Source organism: Stegodyphus dumicola, chromosome 8 (assembly GCF_044657685.1).
Source record: "Stegodyphus dumicola isolate Sdum_Otavi_A_Nest chromosome 8, ASM4465768v1".
In the NCBI taxonomy this organism is placed as follows: Eukaryota; Metazoa; Arthropoda; class Arachnida; order Araneae; family Eresidae; genus Stegodyphus; species Stegodyphus dumicola.
The window spans coordinates 83,478,306-83,501,937 of NC_140775.1; the positions used below are offsets into that span (position 1 = coordinate 83,478,306).

The 23,632-nt window shown below is 30.1% G+C and overlaps 1 protein-coding gene across 1 annotated transcript in view; it reads right to left on the reverse strand.

The window, feature by feature from the left end:
* LOC118191637 (uncharacterized) overlaps positions 1 to 23,632 on the reverse strand; it is a 48,858-nt gene that overhangs the window by 9,613 nt on the left and 15,613 nt on the right. The window contains exons 4-9 of the mRNA XM_035362464.2: positions 20,330 to 20,519; positions 14,011 to 16,869; positions 12,084 to 12,298; positions 11,328 to 11,606; positions 6,042 to 6,158; positions 5,083 to 5,208 (exon numbers count right to left, since the gene is read on the reverse strand). Coding sequence (XP_035218355.1) covers positions 5,083 to 5,208; positions 6,042 to 6,158; positions 11,328 to 11,606; positions 12,084 to 12,298; positions 14,011 to 16,869; positions 20,330 to 20,519 — 3,786 coding nt within the window. The remainder of the gene's footprint in view (positions 1 to 5,082; positions 5,209 to 6,041; positions 6,159 to 11,327; positions 11,607 to 12,083; positions 12,299 to 14,010; positions 16,870 to 20,329; positions 20,520 to 23,632) is intronic.

A 23,632-nucleotide genomic window follows, 5' to 3' on the forward strand; every position in this document is an offset into this window, starting at 1 on the left:
AAACTGCATTTATTAAAAGAGAAAATGCAGCAAAAGTAAAGTACAGTTAACACACTTTTCAATGTTCCATTCAGAAAAGATATATAAATAAGAGAGATATATCCCACATTTTAATTTAGGATGACCTGATTACATTGCTTTAAACAGTTTTATCATTGTGCCCTGCTTTACACAATTTCATAATCCTACATTTAATTTCTTAAAATGTTATTTATATTTTAGTCAAATATTTTATTTTTTAAATCGCAAGAATCAAATATCATAAAATTAAAAAATAATAAATTTTATGCAAAAATTTATTTTTTCTTCTTAATGGCTTGCTCTTTTTTTTTCAGGCATTCTACAAGTATATTAAAAAGCATCCAACTTTTCAAAATATATTGGTATTTCTGACATTAATTTTAAATAAATTTATCGCCTTCCATTTCAAAAGAAACCACAAACAGCCAAGCGATAAAGTCACTAAATAATACTGATACTTAATTCGCTCCGGGGTTCGAATTCCGGCAAACGGGCTGGTTGCATGAGCCTTTTCATGTTTTTTCTTATGTGTAATGTGTATATGAGCTGGTTTCACTTAGAAAGTTCTTCATGTAAGCAACCCTTCTTTAAGGCAGATAGCCTAGCTTTGGCATAACTTAATAAGCCAAATCAATCCTTTTCATCAATATTTGTTCAGCGCCTTTAACAAGGCTAAGCATTTTGAAGGCGTGAGATGAAAGTAAAGACTGGTTTCATCAAGAGGGAAAATGGCTTTAGCTGATATCTATATACGTCACTGGATGAATTAAGGAATCTTTAAATAATTTGATTAAGAAATTGTGGGATGCTCCATTTATGATACGATATGATGTTTCATGAAGTAAATTAAATTTATACACCCATACAGTCGAAAACCTGTCGCTCTTCACTGAGTAGATTCCCCTTTAAATTTTGCTTCCCCCAATTTCCTTCTACACTTATTTTCAGTGTTGACCAAAAAAAAAAAAAAAAAAAGTTTTTTAGATTGTTACAATTCCATAAATTTTGTATTTTTGTCAAATTTTTTAAAATATAAGTTTCAGCTGAAGACAGCTTCTAGACATTTTAACTATAAATAAAGTTTAAAGTAAAGTCCAAAGGCTAGATATTTAACTTGAAAGATTTTTGTTAAATGAGAAAGAAATAAACCACTCCAGCAGTGCTTATCCTGTACCACTGACTGACCCAATTCTTATATCGGGTGCAAAAAATCTTAATCATATTATTTAAAGTTTTTAACCTAAACATTTCTATATTAAAGATGTTTTTCATATAATCTAAAACATGAGAGAAAATTAGTACTTAAAACATTCTTTCTAACAGGATTAATATAAAAATTTATGTTTATATATATGTTTTTTAAAGCTGGGACATGACCCAAAGTGTCAACGTCTTGTTTGCTTAAAAACATTGTGAAAATAAACATCAAATGAACTTTTCTCAGTTTTAGACAATTTAAATTTAATGAAGTTAAATAAAAAATAGCTTTTCATGTAGCATTAATAAATATGTATTACACATCATTGAGGGAAAAAATTTCGTATATAGTTAAATCTCCGTAAAAATTTATTTGAAATTTAAGGTTAAAATTAGCTGTGGCAATTCACTGTAACAAAATCCATAAACCACATTTGGCATTATTATTGCTAAAAAAAAGATGCCAAATTTCAAACCGTACAAATATGTAAATTCATGTATATCTTAGAAAATTGTGAATATAAAAAAAGTCTAATTTTTTGCAGCTATGCTTAGAAATACAGCTACTTTAATATGGTGGTAAAAAATTTATAGGTTATAAATCAAAATTTTTTCGAAAAATTTACAAAAATTATTAAAAAATTTAAATTTTAAAAAGAAATCATAAATAATGGGTGAATTTTATTTGGAATGACCTAAATTTTGAAATGTGAAAGGAAGAATAAAAAAGGTTTAATAAAAAATGAGATATTAATAAATATATACCAAATTCAATTAATATTGAGGAGTTAAAATTTTTAGAGCTAATTTTTTAAAAATTACTCGTGCAATTTTTACATAACTTGGTAGTCTGGCATAATTTGAGTAATAGAATTGAAATATGGAAATGGCATGTCATATCAGAAAAGTCCGATTTTGTGTCAAAATAGCTATGTTAGAATGATGCTATCTATAAATCTAATATATATCCTAAATTGCACTTTTGAGACATGAAAAACGCAATTTGAATTTCGTCAATCGGGCTAGTAGAATGGAAGATATAGAACTTTTTTTTTTTTTTTTTTTAATTTTTGTTTTTGTGCAGTGTACATGATATTTTCATAAATTCAAAATATAAAGCTATTATGGTATTTTATTATTATCTGCACTGTGTTCCTGAAAAGTTCCCAACCACAGACAACTAATTTTTTATCAAGGCACGAAAAAAAATAATCATTTTCAAAAATGGCAGCACACTTAAAATTAAATAAAATAGCAACCAATTAACAGTTAAAAATGTAAGAAACATCCAAATCAAAACACTTACCTTTTACTTGCACTGTCACGCTATGTACAAAGTGATTTGCTATAGCTTCAAATCATGAGAGAATTGCAGAAACTTGGCACTGCACATACTGTACCCCCATGTACACTGCGATATGTTTTTATTAAAAAAATAATCAAAGAATTGCAAATTCAGCATCAATACACTATTTTTTATTCATAGCATTCAACCATTCGTGAAGTACAATTTCATGGAAGGCCAATTTCTGCATTCTCTATTGTTGGACAAAATGCCATATTTCTGAAGAAATGCTAAGCTTTCTTTTTTATCAGCCAGTAAACTCTACAGTCCCATTATGATTTCTTACAAGGAAAAAAATGTACTTCCAATGCAACAAAAGCAAACACTAATCAGAAAAACAACCATTTCATTTGAAGGTAGAAATGAGCTTTCATATTCTGCATGTGAGCCCATACCTGGTTTGCTACATAAATGTACATTTTGGTGACATCATGGGTTGCCTATTTTGGTGACATAATGTTTTGCCTCCTGAATATTTTTCAGGGGAACGTAGATAATAACAAAGCACCTTTCTTTATTTATAACAATATCATGGAAAAATAGAAGTATTTCGGTAAACAAAAGGGATTTACTGAACTAAATAATAATGATTACTTATAAATTATGATATATTAAAAACAGTGCTTCTCTGTAAATATCGGTTTGTCCGGAAAATAACGTTGGTTTTTGCAATTTTTTATATTTCCTGTACATTTTTAGCAACAAAAATATTTTGAATTACATTGGTTTATATATCAATTTGAACCTCTGTTTTGGTTCTACATTTGTACAATAATTATTTTGTTCCAAAATTATTTTCAAAAAATATTTACTAGGTGTTTTTGTTTAGATGTCAAAACGGGATTTTCTGCAAATTTACTTGTGAATAAAAAATTAGACTTTTTTTATTCACAATTTGAGTACAAGCCATGCCACAGCGCTGCGCAAACGGCTCGAAATGTCAACAAAGTATGGGGCGAGAAAAGTGTAGATGAATCTAGAATTCAATGGTGGTACCAAAAGTTTCATCATGGAGAATTTGACCTGGAAGATCAAGAGCATCGTGGATGCTCTTCAGCTGTTGATAACAATGATTTGAAGACTTAAGTTGAAACAAACCTGTGCACAACTGTTCGAGAGCTTGCGGAGGAGTTTGGCGTAAGCAAAAAAATGATTTCTGATCACTTGAACCATATAGGAAAGTCAAAGAAGCTCGATAAGTGGGTGCCTCCCGAATTGAGCGAAAATTTTAAAAAAATCATCGTTTCGAAGTGTCGTCTGCTCTTCTTCTCCGCAAAAAAACAAAAGATCCTTTTCTTGATCGAATTGTTACGTGCAATGAAAAGTGGATTCTCTCTAACAACTGGCGACATTCGGTTCAGTGGTTGGACCGTGGTCAGACACCACAACAGTTTCCAAGCCAAATTTGCACCACAAGAAAATTATGGTGACTCTTTGGTGGTCTGTGGCCGGTCTCATCCACCACAGCTTCTTAAATCTGGGCGAAATGATTACGGCAGATAAATAATGTCAGCAAATCAACGAAATGCACCAAAAATTGTAACGCATGTGCTCGGCATTGGTCAGCAGAAAGCTGCTAGTTCTCCATGATGATGCTCGGCCGCACGTCATGTAACTGACCCTACAGAAATTGAATGAATTAGGATACGAGACTCACTCTCTTCCCCCCTATTCGCCTGACTTCTCACCGACCGATTACCCCTTTTCAAACATCTGGATAACATTCTGCAGAAAAAATGCTTCAGAAACCAAGACGAAGTCAAAAACGTCTTCGACAACTATCGCGTCCAGAACTCCAGAATTTTATTCTACCGGCATAAATAAACTTGCATCTTGCTGCAAAAATGCATTGATTTGGCTAGTGCTTATTTTGATTAATAAAATTGTTTTTGAGTTGAGTTATGATACTTTAAAGATATAGGTTAAAAAACCTGCATTATTTTCCGGATAACCTAATAGCAATTCACAGCTCTTATGAATACAATGGATATTGATAATTGAATTACTGTTAGGTATATACTAAAAAATGGTTGATGTGCATGCACTCTTCTAAATATCTTTAAAAGTTCATTTTCACATTTTATCGAGTAAGTTGATGTATTTACATATTTTGCACATTACATATTTACTTTTGTATGATATCAAATTTTAGTGTAAGTTTTTAAAGTAATATTTTGTAAGTCACATTTTATTTTAAGTGTGAGTTTCACATCTTATGAAGTAAGTTGCTTTTCATATAAATCTCAAAAGAAGAGTTATTTTAAAAGGCTTTCTCTACTTATATAGATGATAAACTTTACATTTTAGATAGATACTTCCAGCTGTCTTCCACAGTAGTGTATTTATTTGTATTCAATTTAAATAACAATAGTCAAGATTTTAAAATTATGATAATTCAAATTTTTTAAAATCATCAGAAATTTAAGCAAATAACATAAAACTGAATGAATATTCAGACCAGTGAGCAGATGTAATTATAAAAATAAAAAAAACTAACAAAACAAATACAGTGCAGTTACCTCTAATTCAGCTAATTTGGATTTTAAAGCCTTCCTTAGTTCAATTACTTTTGATTGATAGTTGAATTTTTCTTTCCTTGTATTATTAAGCTCTATTTTAATACGTTCCATTTCTATTTGAGTATCCTAGGGAAATGAATTAAATAAATTATATATATGCATACAGATACAGATGTGTGTACATGTACAGGGTGAATCTGAACAAGTGGGTAAAACTTAACGGGATGATAGAAGGCAGCTATATGCGCAATATTCATCATAGAATGTATGGTCGGAAAGCAAGCTGTGAGAAGTTAAAGGGTAATTTTCTACTGTAATATTTAAAGATCAACACAAGAATGATAGGAGATACTTCAGAAAACCTTTTATTAACAGAACATGCCCACAGAAATTGCTCAAAACACTTTCTGCCAGCTGTAATGCAGGCTTCACACCTGCAGGATATGGACTGATGCACATTTGTGAAGACAACAGGCATTTCTCGAATATCGCTGGCAACAGCGATCTTGGCGACTAGATTTATACTGGCTTCAATGCAGCATTCATAGATTAGGCTTTTCATGTGACCCCACAAAATATGTCTAAACACAAGAGATCCAGTGATCTTGGTGGCCAAGCTATGGAACCACTTTGACCAATCCATCACCCTACAAATTTCGTGGTTTGTATAACCAGCAATCCTCAGTAGAAATGCGGGTGCGAGAAAATGCTGGGTGCTTTTTTATACCATTTATTTACAATGCCACCTAGCGGCTCATCTTTTGCATTCCAAGCATACATTCTATGATGAATATTATTGTACAACTGCCTTCTATCACTCCCTAAGTTTTGCCCACTTGTTCTGATTCACCCTGTATTTATATATATATATTCAAGAAAGTAAATTACACTAAAATAATATAATCTTTCAAGAAGCAGTCCAAATATATCCAAAAACAAACATATTTAAGAAAAATCACTTGTAAAATTTTCCTTAATCCTTCTATTTCAGATTTATGCCTGTCTTCAATTAGATTTTGCTTTTCTTGCAAGGCTAGAACCTCATTTGTCTTTTCCTTTAAGCGCCAACTCAGAGCCTAAAATAAAGAAATATATGAATAATATTTCCCAATGTCTATATCTAAATAATTAATGTAGCAACAAAATGGAAATGAGACTGCATAATAAGCTATCTGCTATCAATAAATCTGCTCTCAATCAAGACTGCATAATAAGCTATCAATAAATGTAGAATGATAAAATGAATTTCCCCTCCCTCTTTTTTTGGTAAACCATAATCAGTAAGATATTAAAATAAATCAAGACTTAAAATAATTATGTAGTATATAATTACATGAAATTTAGTAAGTCCTGTTTTTCAGTCACTTGAAAAAAAAAAGGGGGGGGGGAGGGGAAAATCAGTTACTTTAATTTACACTTTAACTAGTTTACTGTGAGTTAGAGAACTTTGGAAAACCACATAAACTTAATTTATAATGTTCAAATTGCACATTTGCAAATCATATGATTATTTTTAAAGATATTGAAATAAAATGCTTTTAATTTATAAATAAGTCACAGGTACATTTCATTTATGATACTGTTTTTTACAAAAGAGAAGAAAGCTGTTCATTTCTTTCACCTGATATTTGAGACAACTTGAGCTAATGCTGCATTAACAGCATGATTTTTTGCAGATTTCCCTGTAATGCATAACTTTTATTTACTTATTTAAGTCACATATTAGCATAATGTAACATTTCAGTACAGTAATTTATAGGAGTGAATGCAACCTCATTTCAAAAATTCTGAAAACTATCTTGTAATACAAATCAGACATGATTAACAATTTTATTAGCAAAGCTAATGTATTAAATGTTAATTTATGCTTTACTTCATCCTTTCAGAAAGTTACTTAGCTTTCTAAACATTTCTTTAAATAATTGCTAATTTTAGCTTGCTTTTTGAGGAAGGGCAAATTTATGTTCCAAAATTGCTTCATTAAGATTTTTCTTTGTGAAAAGTTCAGTTCTGATCAGCAAGTCATTTTGAAACAGATAATGATTTTTCACTTAACCTCTTAAGTTTCAAGATTAGAGCTTGAAGTAAGTGTTGAAGCTATATTAACAAGTGAGGAATAGATGGTAGGATGATTAAAGAATTTTGGCAAGCTGTCTGATTGTTGCTGATAAAAATGTCAAAAAATTTCACATGTATTTTTGTTTAACGAGAATAAATAATATTTCAATCGTCACAGCATCTTGGCTATCAGTGTTCAACAATGTTCTATATTCTGTCATACTATCACCAATGTAATTAAACACACTTTTAACAGGGGTCTAACAAAGGAAGCTAAAATTAATTTGAGTATGTCAGTACTGTTCTATTTCTGTTTCTATTTCCTTTTAGCCTAAATACTTCAGCCTAAAAGTTTATAATGCCAGTGGTTTTTTTGTTTTGTTTGCTTGTATATAAGATAAGTAACTATCTATTATACAGTTTGGAACTTCTTTGAGTAACAAAAATGTTTTCATCTACTGAAACCACATTTGGAAGATTATCTGCTATTTTCACCCAAAGTAACAAAAGTAGTTGTTTCATAATATAGAACAGAATTCATGCCACTGAATTTGATAAGACAAGAGTTTTTTAAGTATACCTTTTTTTTTTCATAAAATGAAAGCATTCTATATATGTCATTTTAAAAAAGCATTTTAACTTATTTTAATAGATTGACCTTTCCAGAATTTCTAATAATTTTTACAGCCACTGCATTAATAAAAACTAATTACAAATCTTAATCTTTAAGATTAACTGTAGATGAAGATTACCTCTCCATACAATTTCGAGCATAGTACATAAAGATAATGTGCACGTGCGATTTCTGAAATCCAGAAATTCCAGAAGAATGAAAAGAAAGTAAAACCAGAATTCTGACTATATCTGGACCACAATCAGCCCTGAATTTATTAAAAAAAAATAATTAAAACCATAGAACATTATAGAGAGTACTCTGCGACATAAGGCAAAACTTAATGCATCGGGTTTACAGATTATTCATCTGCTTATGCATCTGTTTACAAATTTACATAATGCTTGATAAGCATTTCTTGCCTGCTAATTAAGTTATACCCAAGGGAAAAACTTTGCATTGTTCTGCAACAAGCCTTTATTTGCTCAAAATGTTTGAAATGGTTTTTTTACTTAGTCACAAATTATGAACATAGGATGTGTCATATATTTTGAAATTCGAAAATACTTTTTTAAAATAAAAATGCAGAAAATGTTAAAAAATACATAAATCTAAGCTTAGTTTTATGGATCAGCCAAAGAAACTGCCTTTTATAAGGGCAACCTCTATTGTTCTCAAGTAAAGGTGTTCTTTTGCAATGTATACTTAGTTAAAATTTTACCATACTTTTCTTTGCAACTACATATTTTAATTTGGTCAATAACTTCTTAAAGGAAAAATGATGTTATTACTTTAAGCCTTTTTTATATCCTCATGTTATCCTTAAATAAATTACATAAAATGCCTGAAATGCACAAACCTCAGATAAATTTTTTTTCCAGAAAATGAAGTTAGAAAAGAAACAGATCAATCAAAATAATTCTTAACACAGTTAATGACCTTATAACATAAGAATGACATTTTTAAAAGAAACTGTAAATGCATATTACGCAAGATTTTAAAAGCATTTCTGTGAAAGCATGCAGTAAAGCTAGTTCAGGTGCCTATCACTGAGTGAATGTCCCACAGACAGATGTGGATAATTATCTGCATTTTTGAGACCAGCACCACATATAAAATGGGCCACATACTTCTTTTACCAGTTGTAAATCTCATGTACTGCATCTACAAAGTTTTAGGTCTGATTTTTTACAATTAATTCCACCAAACTGCCAAGCAGCAACTAAGGTGTTTCAATTTATCTGGATTAAAATACCCTCTTTTTATGCAAAGAATTTTAAATGTAATTTAATTGTTCAGTTCATGCAGTCAACTTTAAAGTTATGAATTAAAAGATAAACAAAAAATAGTAAAAAAAAAAAAAAAAAAAAAAAACTTTGTTGTTTTAAAGCTGCAAAAACTGCAACAAGGCTATTGAAATGGTTTGATTTGGTTATGACAAAGCATATGAGAGCTATCTGCATAAGGGAAAAGATGCCTTCATGGAGGACTTTCTACGACTGAAATGACGTATGCAGCACATAATGATCAAGTATTAACATGATCTAATCTCCTTTGTTGGTACTGATAGTTTTATAAAGATGAGAGGATATGATGAATCCAGAAAAGGTCAGTCTTTACAATCTTGAATAGATAAGTGCATAAAAAAAAAAAAAAAAAAAAAAAAAAAAAAAATCAGACTATTCCTGAAAGTTATTACCCATGGTTTTAAATAGTAACTGATGGGTTTAAAAATAGCAAAGACATTGCTCATAAAATTATTGCAAAAGATCTGAAAAAACAGAAATGTTTATTCTTTTTTTGAACTGTTTGTTGAGAAAAAAAGGCAGATTTAATGCCTAGACTGAACTGATCTCTTATTGTCATTGGTACTCTTCTGTTATTAGGAACGGAATCAGAAATGCATGCATGCATGCATTCATATATATATGTACACTGTGCCAAAAAAAGGGGGGGAACAGTTCTATATCTGTTCTACTGGGCCGATTGACAAAATTCAAATTGCCTTTTTCATATCTCGAAAGCGCAACTAAGATATATATATATATATATATATGAAATTCACTTGGCGAACTTCTTAATTTATAGCAACCAATTTTCCTTTCCTTTTTTTCATTGAAGACAAAAGGAAAAAACATCATCGTTCATACTTTCCAATAATTAAAAAAAAACACGCTTAAACCACATTTTTGTTATTATTGTTTTCAACAAATATGCCAAATTTCAAAACGTGCCATTACATAAATTCCCGCATATCTTCGGAAATTTTGAACAAAAAGCTTTAATTTTTTGCAGGTATGCTTACAAAGATGTCTGTAAAAATTTTATAGGTTATAAATTTTTTGAAATCATTTTTTGAAAAATTTATAAAAATACAAATTTTAAAAATAAATCATTAAAAATGGGTTCATTTTATTTGAAATGAATCTAAATTTTGAACTGTGAAAGAGGAATCAAATAAGTTTAATAAAAAGGAGATATTAACAACTACATACCAAATTGAATTAACACTGAGGAGCTAAAATTTTAAGAGCTAATTTTTTAATGACTACTTGTATGATTTTTACAAAACTTGGCAGTTTGGCATAAATTTAGTAGCAGAATCAAAATATGGGGCGGGGGGGGGGGGGGACTGGCATGTCATTTTAGGAAAAGTTCAATTTTGTGTCAAAATACCTTTATTAGAACAATGCTATATATATATATATATATATATATATATATATATATATAACACATATCCTAAGTCCCGCTTTTGAGACATGAAAAATGCAAGTTGAATTTCGTAAATTAGCCCAGCAGAATGGGAGATATAGAGCCGTCCCATTTTTTTCCCGCAGTGTACACATTATTAAAAGGAATATCGATTTAGAATCTCAAAGCTTTGCACATGCTTATTAACCTATTAAGGCACTTGGAAAAACTATACATATTATTAACATTTAAGATATCACACATACCATTGGCATAATATTTAAAAAGTTTACAAGTTAAAATGAGGTAGAGATAAAAGTATTTTGAATATTTTCACAACTTAATTTGTCACAATGCATAACATGACAGAAACTATAACAATACCAAATTTTTTCTCGAAATCACAAATTTGTTAAACTTTTAGTAGTTAAGAGTAGTTAAAGTAGTCAAAGTTAAGAATTTGGAAGATTTTCAGACTTCCTAATTTTGCAGATTCTGATTTTGATATAATGCATACTGATGGATAATGTTGATTTTATTTTTGGTTCAAAAGATTATGTGCAACATTTTAGAGAATAACTCTTTTTCCAGTCCCCCCCCCCCAATTAGTACTTTACTATGATTCTCTTAAAGGAATTATTTGATTAAATTTTCACTGCTACACTGAATCATGAAGCAACATGAAGCAAAAACACCAAAGTAGGCATATAACATGCTTTCGGTCATAAAAGTCTTTAGTATATCTTTTCAGAGTTAGGTCAAATGACTCAAATCAATAACAATTTTAATTGTTAATATTCAAATATTTTTCATTGCAATGTAGAGCCAATTTGTTTCCTATTATAGATAATTGAGATTTTCATAAATAGGAGTACTATACCTTTAGTTGCTCAGCCAGTGCTGGATCACGAGCTTTTACTTCTTCTAGCTCTTTGTTCAGTTTTTCAATCACAGAATTTAATACCCGCATTTCATTCTGAAAATGTTCAATTTCTGCTCTGTGCTTCAGTTCTGCATGCATTTTTACAGACAGTTCAGACTGAAGAGCAGTTATTTCTTGTTTCTTAGAATCAGCTATTTGATTTGTTTGCTCCAAACCTGATTTTAATGATAATAAATCTCTCTGCAAGTGTGAATTTGCTCTTTTTTCTTGGAATACCTATGGAAAATATGTATATGATCTGAGTAATTTAAATACATATAAAGTTAACATAAAATTAAAACAACAGCAGTAGTTGAATAATAATTAGTAAATCAAATGCAAATATCTATGGATTATAAAGTTCCTATAATAAATTAAATATAGATTTTAAGCAGGAAACTTTAATTTTAAAAATTATTATATTACATAAAAATATCTAGAACACAAATATATTACTGTTGCTGAGTGTCAGTATATTACTTCCATAACTTCAAACACAGATCAATTACAAATTTGTAAAAATATACTTACAAAATATGACATGTTCTCTTAAATTAATTTATGAAGTCAAATGGATTTTAAAATAAGTCATATCATCCAAAGTTTAATCATACTAATAGAAAGTTGAGACCTGCTTTCAAAGTTCCGAGATTTTAAACTACAGTGACATAAAAACTATATAATATTCAATATACTGTAATATACAATTAATACCTGTTGTCTTAAACTCTTGACCACTGCCTTTTCTTTATTTAAATCAGATTCTAAACTTAAAATCTGATTTTTTGAACTTGATTCTAAGTCAGAAATTTGAGTGTTCAGTTCTTCTATTTTACAGTTTAGCTCAACAACCTGAGAATCTCTCTCTGCTATTTTCAATTCAAGTTCAGACACACGTTGTTTCAAAGCATTGTATTTATCCACGATGCCTAAAATAACAAAGAACTGAATAAATAAATGAACGAACAGAAAAAATTTTACACATTAAATAATTTTAATATCTCTAACCAGTAAATAAATGCTAAGATGCACTTACATGCGCATTATTACATTTTAATATAACAAAATTTTAATCAGAACCAGGAAAAAATTCATTCAGCTTGAAAAATTATAACTAATTTTTAAATGTCATATTAGCAGAAAAAATGTCCTAAGATCATCACGGTTTCCCATAAATAATACCAGCCTTTTTTACTCTACAGAAAAATACCCATTAAATATGTATAAGAGTTTAAGCAGTCTATGGCAAATTAAACAATTATTAAAATCCATTAGAGCATAATGCAACAAGGAGCATTCCTGCAGCAATCCATGCCATTATGACGAATGATCTATGGACATAGATTATAATAGAATAGCCCATATACACTGCGAGGGGGGGACAGTTTTGTATTTCCGGTTCTACTGGGTCAATTGACAAAATTCAACTTGCGCTTTTCATGTCTCGAAAGTGTGACTTAGATATGTATTAGATTTGCATATAGCATTGTTCTAATATAGGTACTTTGACACAAAAATCGGACTTTTTAACATACCAATTTTTTTCCATATTTCAATTCTACGACTCAAATTACACCAAACAAACAAGTTTTGTAAAAATCGCATGAGTAGTTTTTAAAAAATTAGCTCTCAAAATTTTATCCCCCTCAATGTTATTTGAGTTTGGTATATATTGATTAATCTCTCTTTTTTTATTAAGCTTATTTGATTTTTCCTTTCACATTGCGAAATTCAGGTTCATTCCAAATAAAAATCACCCATTTTTTATGATCTCTTTTTAAAAATTTGTATTTTTAAATAATTTTTAATTAAAAAAAGTTTGAATTATAATCTGTAAAATTTTTACCATCATCTTAAAACAGACGTATTTCCAAGCATACCTGCAAAAAAAATAAAAATTTTTATTCAAAATTTCTGAAGATATATGTGAATTTATTGACACATTTTGAAATCTGGCATATTTGCTGAAAGCGATAAAACATTAGATGTGGTTTAAAACACTTTGCTAAAATTATTTGGAAGTAGAAACAATGTGACTTTTTTTCACTCATACACAATGTAAAAAGGTAGGAGCTAGGTGCCTTTTTTTCCGCTCTGGCATAATGGAAAGGAAAGGAAAATTGGTTGCCATAAGTTAAGAAGTTTGCCAAGTGAATTATTCTTGGCCAAACTGAAAAAATTTCACCAAGATAAATTTTTGAATTTATCCGTAAATTTCACACCAAATTTTTCAAAATTTAATATCTGGGCATAATTTGAGTCATAGAATCGAAATAAGGGAAAAAATTAGCATGTTATTTCAGAAAAAGTCCGATTTTGTGTCAAAATACCTATGTCACAACAGTGCTATATATATATATATATATAATATATATCCTAAATTGCGCTTTCGAGACATGAAAAATGCAATTTGAATTTTGCCAATCAGCCCAGTAGAATGAGAGATATTGAACTGTCCTTTTTTTTCTTTCTTTTTTTTTTTTTTTGGCACAATGTACATAAGACAAAATGGCCATTAAATCCATTATGTCCATCCAGAATTAGCAACCACAAATGCAGTACAGTTGTTGTTCTGTCATTTATTTATTAAAAGAAGGCAGCTTAATTAAAAAAAAAAAAAAAAAATATGCATGTGATTTACCATCTGCTTTTCCTTTTTCTTTCTCAAGCTCTAATATAGTATTTTCACTTTTCTTCAGTAAGAGAGTTTGTTCTTTCAACATCATTTTTTGTTCTTTTAATTGATTCTCTAAATCTTGAACATTCTGAACTACTGCTTTATCCATTTCACATTGGCTATATTTTGAAGCTAATTCTTTGGTTTCACAATTGTCTTTATTTCCTTGAGTTTCACTTTTTAACTCAAGCTCTTTTCTCAGGCTTTCACATTCTTTCATCTTCTCTTTAAGCTTCTTATACAAAATTTTTCTACCTCTAGAAACCTGCAATTTTCTTTGGTATTCCTCAGTTGAGCACTTTGCAGGCTTCTCATTAGGTGATATGGCTATACTATTCTCATCAACATAAACTACATCTTTATCATTAAAATTATTTTCAAATTGAAATAATTTTTTCTTTAAAGATTCATTTTCTGTATCTAATTGCATAATTTTATTTTCTTTGTTACTAATAACTAATTTTAACTCAGAAATTTCATTATTTAGTTCTGTCTTTTGTTTGGAAAGATTTTCAACAGTTTGCTGGTAATTTAGCAAATCTTTACTATATACATTAAGGACACTTTCAACATCATTTTTCTTTTTCTGTAAATCATCAAACATTACATCTCTATTCTGAGTTTTAGATAGCACTTGCTGCTCGAACTCTTTACGTAACAACAGTACACTTTCCTCATTCTTCCTAATGGTTTCTTCTAAGAGCTGTTTCTCTTTCAGTAATTGCTCTGCTTGTGAAGTTCGTGTTAGCAATTCTGCTTTCATGTGTTTGAAATTATGCTTGAATTTATTGAGATTTTCACTCACATTCTTTAATGACTCATTAATAACACGCTTTTCTTCATTCACCGAAGCTAATGCAACATCAGTGGCTGTTTTTTCATCTTTTAAATTATGGATTAATTCTTCAGAATGTGATAATGCCATCTCTGCATGATTTAATTTAATATTCATATCTTTTATTTGCTGTGTCAGTTGCTGAATATTCAGATCTTTATCATTTGATGATTTGTGTAGTACAGCAACCTGCTTCATTAATTCAGCTCTCTCTTTTTCCAAAGATTTTAAAAGCTCTGCCTTTTCCTCACAATCACTTTTTAAAAATTTAATCTGGTGTTCCTGGTCTGATATTGTAAATGATAAATCCATCAAATGGGACTTTTCCTCTTCTATTTTGCGTATTCGCTCAACAAGAGCAGACTCTGCAGTGCCTTTGTCTTTCTGAATTTCATCAAACAATGATTCACGCTCTTTCATATCTGCTTCTATAGTTTCTAAGCGCTTCATCAAAACTTCTTTCTCAGCAACAGCCCGTTGCTGTGTATGAATTAATTCTTGACGAAGTTGATTTTTCTCAGCTATGATCTTTTCAAGATTGTTGCTTGAGACAGCTTGCTCACTTTGAGCAGATATCAAATCTTGATGCAACTTATTTCTATTTTCTTGGGCTATGTGAAGTTGTTCTTGAAACCAATCTTTGGATTTTTGCAAAGTTTCTATTTCAAGTCGGACATTTTTTAATTCATTTCCTAACTGAACTTTTCCTTGCAAATGAACCTGAACTTCAACATGCAATTCAGCAATTTTCTTTTTTAATCCTGAAATGGCTCCATCTTTAGATTCCATATCTACTTTCAGTTCTTCGAGGCTTATTTTACATTCAGTATTTGCTTGTTCACTTAAAGACAAGTCTTCTTTAAGACCTTTTATTTCACTATTTTTAGATTCAATAATATTTTGATATTCTTTAATTACATTGTCCCAATTCTTATGTTCTTTAGTTTGCAAGTCCAATAATTTCAAGATGTCTCTTTTCTCTGACAATGCAACATCTAACTGTTTCTGCAGAGCTTTTAGCTGGGCTTCATAAGATGTAGACAATGAACTAAAATGATCCCGTTCTTTAATTAAATCAGTTTGATCCTGAGCTATGGTTTCAAGACGACCTTCTAGGTTTGCTTTCTCTCTTAATATATTGATATGATAGGAATCATCAGTTTCTGTTGCTTTCTCATCAGTATCAGTAACATGCTTAGGGGTTGAATGTTTCAATGGAGAAGTATTTGCATGAGAAGTTACAGTGCTAACTTGTGTACCATTATGTTTTAAGTCTTTGTTTGAGTTACCAGCAAAATTTATGAGGTGAGCATCTGAAGTTCGCCTAATTTGAAATATCTCATCATCAATGCCACTAATTTCTGAGAAATTAGATTCGGTTTCAAAGGCTTCAGAACACAAAGATTCTACTTCAAATTTTTCAGACACACTAGATTCAGTTTCATAGTCACATGAACTATCAGGATACATTTCATATGGTGAATCATTTTTCCCACACACTCTGCTATTTATCACATGTTTAGACAAAAACTTTTTTGATGAATGCACTTTTGGCATTTCAATATCATTTGTCTGAAGACACTTTTTTTGCCCTATACTATTAATACTACTCTGACTACTACTGTTACTGTGAGATAGATTCTTTTTTAAGGAATTTTTATGAACTGGTTTAGAAATTGCACTGCTTGAAAATTCAGTAGATGAACTTGAAAACCAAGGTCTTTTTTCCACAACTGAAGAAATACTTTCAGAAGGATACCTGATTAGTTTTGATGTACAAGTACTTTCCTTATAATCCAACTGCTCACTTTTAATTTTATTAGTGGATTTCCCTATATTTGAAACATTAGTTATTTCAGTAGTAGATAATGGTGCTAAACTCGGATCACATGATGTCAAATCTTGTGAATTTTCAGCAAGTCGTTGTCTAGTACTGGCGACAACCTGGGCAACAATATCAGCAGATACTGGCTTCACACCCATATTTCCTAAAAAATTAGAAGATACACAATTAGACGAATTTGAGCACAAATGCAAAATGGACAAAAGAGGGGTTAAACATCAGAAAAGAGTAAAAGTTGATAACAGAAATTTAATGAAACTGTCATTCCCCAATAACATAATACATTGCATTTTAAAATGCATTACAAATATAACTTTTTAAAATATACATATATATTTATAATAATATAATTTTATATGTTTATAAAATTCTTATACGACTGTTCTCAAAGAATATCAAATTATACCTAGATCTTATATTACTTTTTAAAAATATTCTATCTGAAAAAATTATAATTCAACAAACAAATGTTTAATATATTGCCTAATCTGTGATGAGATACAGATTATATCTAACCTAAAGTAAGCAAATTTTATTCACAGAATAAACAACAGAAGCAGGAAAAAAGAAAGCATTAGAATAAAAATTGTGATAAAAAGTATAACATAAAATGTGAAAAGAAAAAACTTGAACATTGAAATAGAAAATACTTTTTTAAAAAAATTATTATGTACATATATGCAAGATATAAATACAATAGCTGGGCCTAAGAATAATTGGCAACCTCAAAATTAACTATTCTAGGTTTTATGTTCTCCCCCTAAATTCATCTGCTCTCCCAAATTCGAGATCTTTCCATGTTACATAACGATGCTTGAAAAAGGTAACTAAAACTAAAAATTAACCAATCATAGCTTTGAGTACTTTCTGCATATACTCAGTATAAATACTGCTCACAAGTTAACTATATCATTCTTCTTTTCCCTACCTTCCGCCTTCCAACATCTGCATACTGGTATGCCCATTTGCTTAAAATGACATAGTATCCCTTTACCTGTGTATATAAAAATTATTTTAATTGCTTTTGATCTAGAAGTATCTTAAAAATCCTGTTTTGTTATCTTCATCTGTACGCCGTAACAATCAGCCATGATGGATATCAAAAGCTGTTAAAAGTTGCAATGTTTTTTCCTACGCATTAAAGTATGACATATATATATACATATATTTGTCTAACACAATAAAATATACATTCTAGGAAGAAAAAAAAAAAAAAAAAAAAAAAAAAAAAAAAAAAAAAAAAAATTCACACATTTAGAAAAAGTCAGAGATATGAAAGAAAGAAGAAAACATGAGAATGATAGGAGAACCCCAATAACTTTTAATACAGCAAGAGTGGTTCAGAACAGGGTACTTGCGTGTTAGCCTATAATCTGTAAACTGTTGGCAAGTAGCATGATTTACAGCCAATTATAGATAAGTATGGCAAAACAAAACACCCATAACATCTGCGTTTTTGTTTGATGTAGCTCTCATTGATTCTTGAGAAGCCATGTTTAGTTTTAGTGAACAAGAATATTAATTAACTCTTGTTGCTGTACTTGTTTTTGTATTTTGAGGGAAAAAAAAATCTGAAAGTTTTCAGATTTTAAATTACATCCGAAGGGGTGTTTTTTTAACATTTTGTGTGTTACCTTTATTTATTATATATCATGTTCTTTGCCCTTGAACCATAAAATTCAGTTCAACAGCTTTAGAATTTTGGATACACAGTTCTGGAGATAAAAAGGTCCCCCCCCCCCATATAGTGTTGCCATTGCTCGTTTTTAAATCGTTGAATTTGTTAATCAAAAATTCGTTTAAGTTTTACAAAATATGAAATTGATAATAAAACAAATTCCTAACTTAAAAATTTGGGCTTTCAGATGCCCATATTCGCAGCAGGATTACGTGATTCAAAATTGGATGGCTCTAGGCAGTTGCGTAGCTATGGTGGGGCAAGGGATGACATCTGTCCCCGGGTGCAGCATCCATAGGGCACCAAATTGATGTTACGAAAAGTTTTTCATTTTTGGCACACAGAAAGGGGCGTAAATTGTTTAGTTGTCCCCAGATTCTGGAAACCCTAGCTACGCCACTGGCTCTAGGTACCGTTGTTTTATCACAGTGAGAGAAACATACGCACATTTGTGCAGATTCTGCATTATTTAATTTCTTCAAATATAATGCAGGACTCTAACATTTGGTGGCAACAATTTGAAAATTGATACGCCGTTTATAGTGATTCGATGCAAAATCGCAAAACTAAAACAATAGTCCTTCAAAGACAAAGCCCCTTGGACTAAAAAAAGATTAAAATTTGGGATCTGCATGATACAGCACAGCAATATAGTATTTTCAAAGTTACGGGATCTTATCATCATAAAAAAATGTATCCATTAATTACATGATATCGAAAGCTAAATATAGCCGACAAAACAGATTGAAACAAGTAACCATGGGAAATCTGTAATCATATTCCCAACAGAGTTTTCAGTAAAATCAGAGGCTAAAAATACTAGAAATTGATATAAGCCTTTTTACAAAGTGAGGCGAATACCAATTATTTATTATGGAGTTATAAGATCTAACGACGAGCGAGGGTAGAAGAAATGTTTCTGAGAAACGAGTTTGTCCATCATCTACCATTGAATGGTTCTTAGTTGAAACAGTTTGTTAAAAGTCGTACCCAACCTAGCTGCACAAGACTTTTGGAAATTGAATTGAAAATGTTTTATTTTACGTCCAGTCTCTCATATAATTTCTCCAAAGAACTGGTTTTCGCGAAAAGTCAACAAACCCTCACAAAAAAATTCTGGGAAATGTCTCTTTCAATATGTTGTTGGATGCAGCTTGTAGATGTGACACTGGTTTTAGATAAAGAGGAAACAGTTTCTTCAGATTCCATGGGAACCACTGGAGGGATCTCTGCCACTTTCGTGGTTTGATGGTAGTCAACTTCATGGTCGAAGAGATAATATATACATATTTAGGACAGACAAATATGACAAAGAACTCTTTAAATGCTAATAAATACAGAACAATGAAATGTGACCCATGAATGTTCAATAATGGAGAAGTCAGGTAATAGGGATGACCATGGGAGGGTTGCTATGCAGCATCGAAAATCTGTAGTGATATGTGGATTGTATAGACACACATTATCTAATAGCAGGTATTACAGCACACGTATTACAACAGGCTGTTGTACAGATGTCAACTAGTCAGGTGGGGCAAAGAATGACTCAAGGCAGCCAGATATCATAAACCCCACATGGTATCACCATGCGTGATGGAAATCCTTCTTCATCTTTTTTTTTTTTTTCCCCCTTCCAATATACACAGCAATCTGTTTTTGCTAAAAAAAGGGGGGGGGGAGGTCAGGGAATTCCACAAACTCAACACTGTACAACTTTGGCATTACACACTGGCCAAAATTGACATGTGTTACATGCATACTTGAGTTTGTACAAAAATATTTTTTAGTGATATCATGAACTGCCATATAAGTTTTTTGGTGATATTTTTTCAGTGGTCATATGGATAATCAGAAAGTAAAGTGGTAAACATTTCAATAAAATAGAGTCAAGGAACATATTACATATAAATTATTGTAAAAATATTACCAATAACACTCTGTTGTAAAGCTAAAGCTTCTGTTGCAATGGACAATGAGTGAAGTGGAGAGGAAGGAAGGTTATTTTCTTGAACAGCATATACATTATCAAAAGCAGATTTATTACTGGTCTCATGATTCAAATACTTTTCAGCTTCTTGGTAAAATTCTGGATTATTCTGATTTATGTAATGAGCAACCTAATAAATTTTACAGAAAAAATAATAATCATAAATTCAATTGCACTGCCAATAAAACAAAGTGCAATTTAAAACAAAATAAATGTTATATATAAATATAAAATAATAACAGCATACTTCTTAATTTCTTATAGAAAATATATTTCTGCCATCTATATAAAGTACTGAAGTAATACACATGGTTCAAATTCAGTACACAAGAGAGTAGATTAATAGTTTTACACAAGACTAGGCTATTTACCATAACAAAGAACAAAATAATTATCTGCTCGACAAGAAAATGTCTTAGTGATACTTTTTCTTATGAAAATTAACTTTATTCACAATACACACAGATAAATTAATAAAAACTCATGCAAAAGGCTAGTCAATTGCCAAGAACCAATCTTCATAAATTATCCGAGCCAATGACCTCTTTCACTTTATAACTGGTAGACTGTTTGGTACTTTTGAGTTATACAAAATCAGAAGCTAGGTAGGTATAAAGGTGACTTTGGGTTAGATCCCAGCATTGCTGCAAAGGTAACAACTATAACAGCTGGTTGTAAAAAATTTTGCTAGATATGACCTAGTTTTCCCATATAACACAGAATCAAAACAGTAGTTACCTTCTGAACAATATATTGTAATTTTGTAGAAAGCTGAAAGTTTCATTCTTTGTTAAATTACAGATACTCATGATAAAAATAATAAACTGAAGAATCAAAGATGTTAACAGAATAAGATTTACTATGTGTTTATATCAATAGGTAAAGATGTAGTTAAAAGAGAAGATTTATCGGAAAGTAATGCCATTTTTTATGCCTACAACATTCTTCTTTTCTTAATAAGCCAAAATTATTGTCTGTGTTTAAGAATTTGTTGTTAATAACAAAATTATGTTATTTCAATTCTATGTTTAGTGACAAGCATATATATATAAAGAAAGAAATATGAAGGAAAACAAGTTAAACATATAAAACATTTTATAACTTCACCTTAATTGTCTATCCAAATGACCATACAAAAATTACAAAAAAAAAAAAAAAAAAAGATTTTAAACCTGTATTTGGAAAACAAAATGCACTTTGAGAATGAAATGTTACTTTTAATTAGTAGGGAGAAAAAATGAAATAAATAAGACCCGACAGTAAAATTTTGAGAAAGGGAAGATTAAAGAAAAGAGGGATTTTGAAAATATCCATGAAAACCCTATCTGTGAGATGAAGAAATATAACATTAATAAGATATAATATTAGTTCAAATAAGAAAAATTACATGCATGGTTGGAAAGTGAAAAAAATAATGCTCAAACACTAACAAACTCCTTCATTTCAAATGTAGTTTTCCTGTTATTTAATGAAATATAAATCTCTCTCAGTTTCAGAAATTATGCTACCAATTGTATTATTAAATTCTCTCAGTTTCACCAATTATGCTGATGCAAACTTGCAAAGTACACTGATGATTTCAGATAGAAAATTTTAAAAGGAAATTTACTGCAACAGAAAACACTTGACTATAACATTTTAAAGCAATACACATACACTGATAATGAAAGATATTAGATTTTAGAAAGGAAAAATTTCTCAAGAGGAAATTTAATATAATACAAAATACTTGAATATGACACTAAAAATTTAATATTAAACGGATAAATACGATTTTGTGACTTTAATTAAATAACACTTAAATTACACTTTAATTAAATAACACTTAAAATTAATTAAATAACACTTCCTTCTTTGAACTTCAACATAATAACATAATTCAAAATAATAATATGCAAGACTAAAAATAAATAAATAAATAAAAAATTAGTTTAACTTTTTGCCTAACACACAAGTTTCTATGAAATTCTCCAACAGGCCATGAGTGCTGCTATACCATGTGCCATTTGTTTCTGACCACAGGAGTTTATAATACCTAGAACAAAATGTTTGGAAACATGCATTCCATTGAAAAATCTTTCCTAAAGAATGAAGTAGCTAGAAAGCATGCAAGATCCAAAAATTATTTCTCCCTTTGGAAATATTTGCTGTAGTGATGAGCAGTTAAAGCTTTTTTGTGTAAAACTGTAGTACTAATTTTTTGGATTGTCAAAATGTAAAATAGAACAGTTATTTTTTAGTGAATCATATAGCCTGTTACAAGATTCACAAAAATTCAAATAGTAGTGATGAGGACTATCTGAGACTTTTCAGAAAGAGAAATATAAATAGAATTACGTCATCAGATTCTGATATGGAATGTGGAATAGGTACTATCGATCATATTTTAAAAGAACTGGTTGTAGAGAAAAAAGGTAAGTTAATATTGAAGAAAGTACAATTCAGTTTTATGAATGAAATGAATTTAAGTTGTCGGCAACAATTTTCTTTTCTTTCATCATTCAACAATGTTATTTTTTCAAATACAGTCAAAAGTCATTAATTCGGACACCCATAATCCGGAATGATCTATAATCCGGACCTCAAAGTTACAAACCTTCTGCGCATGCACATAAGACCTTTACGGCTGCGAATATGCTTGTGCGCGTTTAATATATAACGGACAGTTTAAGCTAAGCTAAAATTATCTAATTATCTATTTCAGTTAATGTTGCAGATTGCGTTGTTCCTTAATCTTCGAATTGGATCCGGCTTATTATTTTTTGCAGACTGTTACAGCAATTTTTATAAAAGTAAGCCTGAACTTTCAATTATGTCAAATAGAATTTCTGATATATATTTATTAATATGTAAAAGATCTACAAAGCGAAAGTATATTTCGAAGTTCATTAAACAAAAAGTGGAATTGCTGCAAAAAATGGATAAAGGCATATCCTTTGTTTATCTTTAACCGGGCAATGAATTGGAAGTTGATCTGTCAGCACTATCCTTATCTTCAGGGCAGATGTTTTTATTTTACTTGGCTGATGTACTCCGTCTTTGATATGATTTAAATCAAACTCCTCCTCATTATAATTCGCTTCGGATAGCAAAGAAAGTGACAGAGGTTATTGAAAACGAAAAAATTTCAATTGACAAATTAGTCGGAAGACACAGCAATTATAGGACTTGAACAGCGGAACTTTGTAACTGAACAAGAAATTATGTCTGTTTATAGAATTAAAGAGAATGTATTATCACATG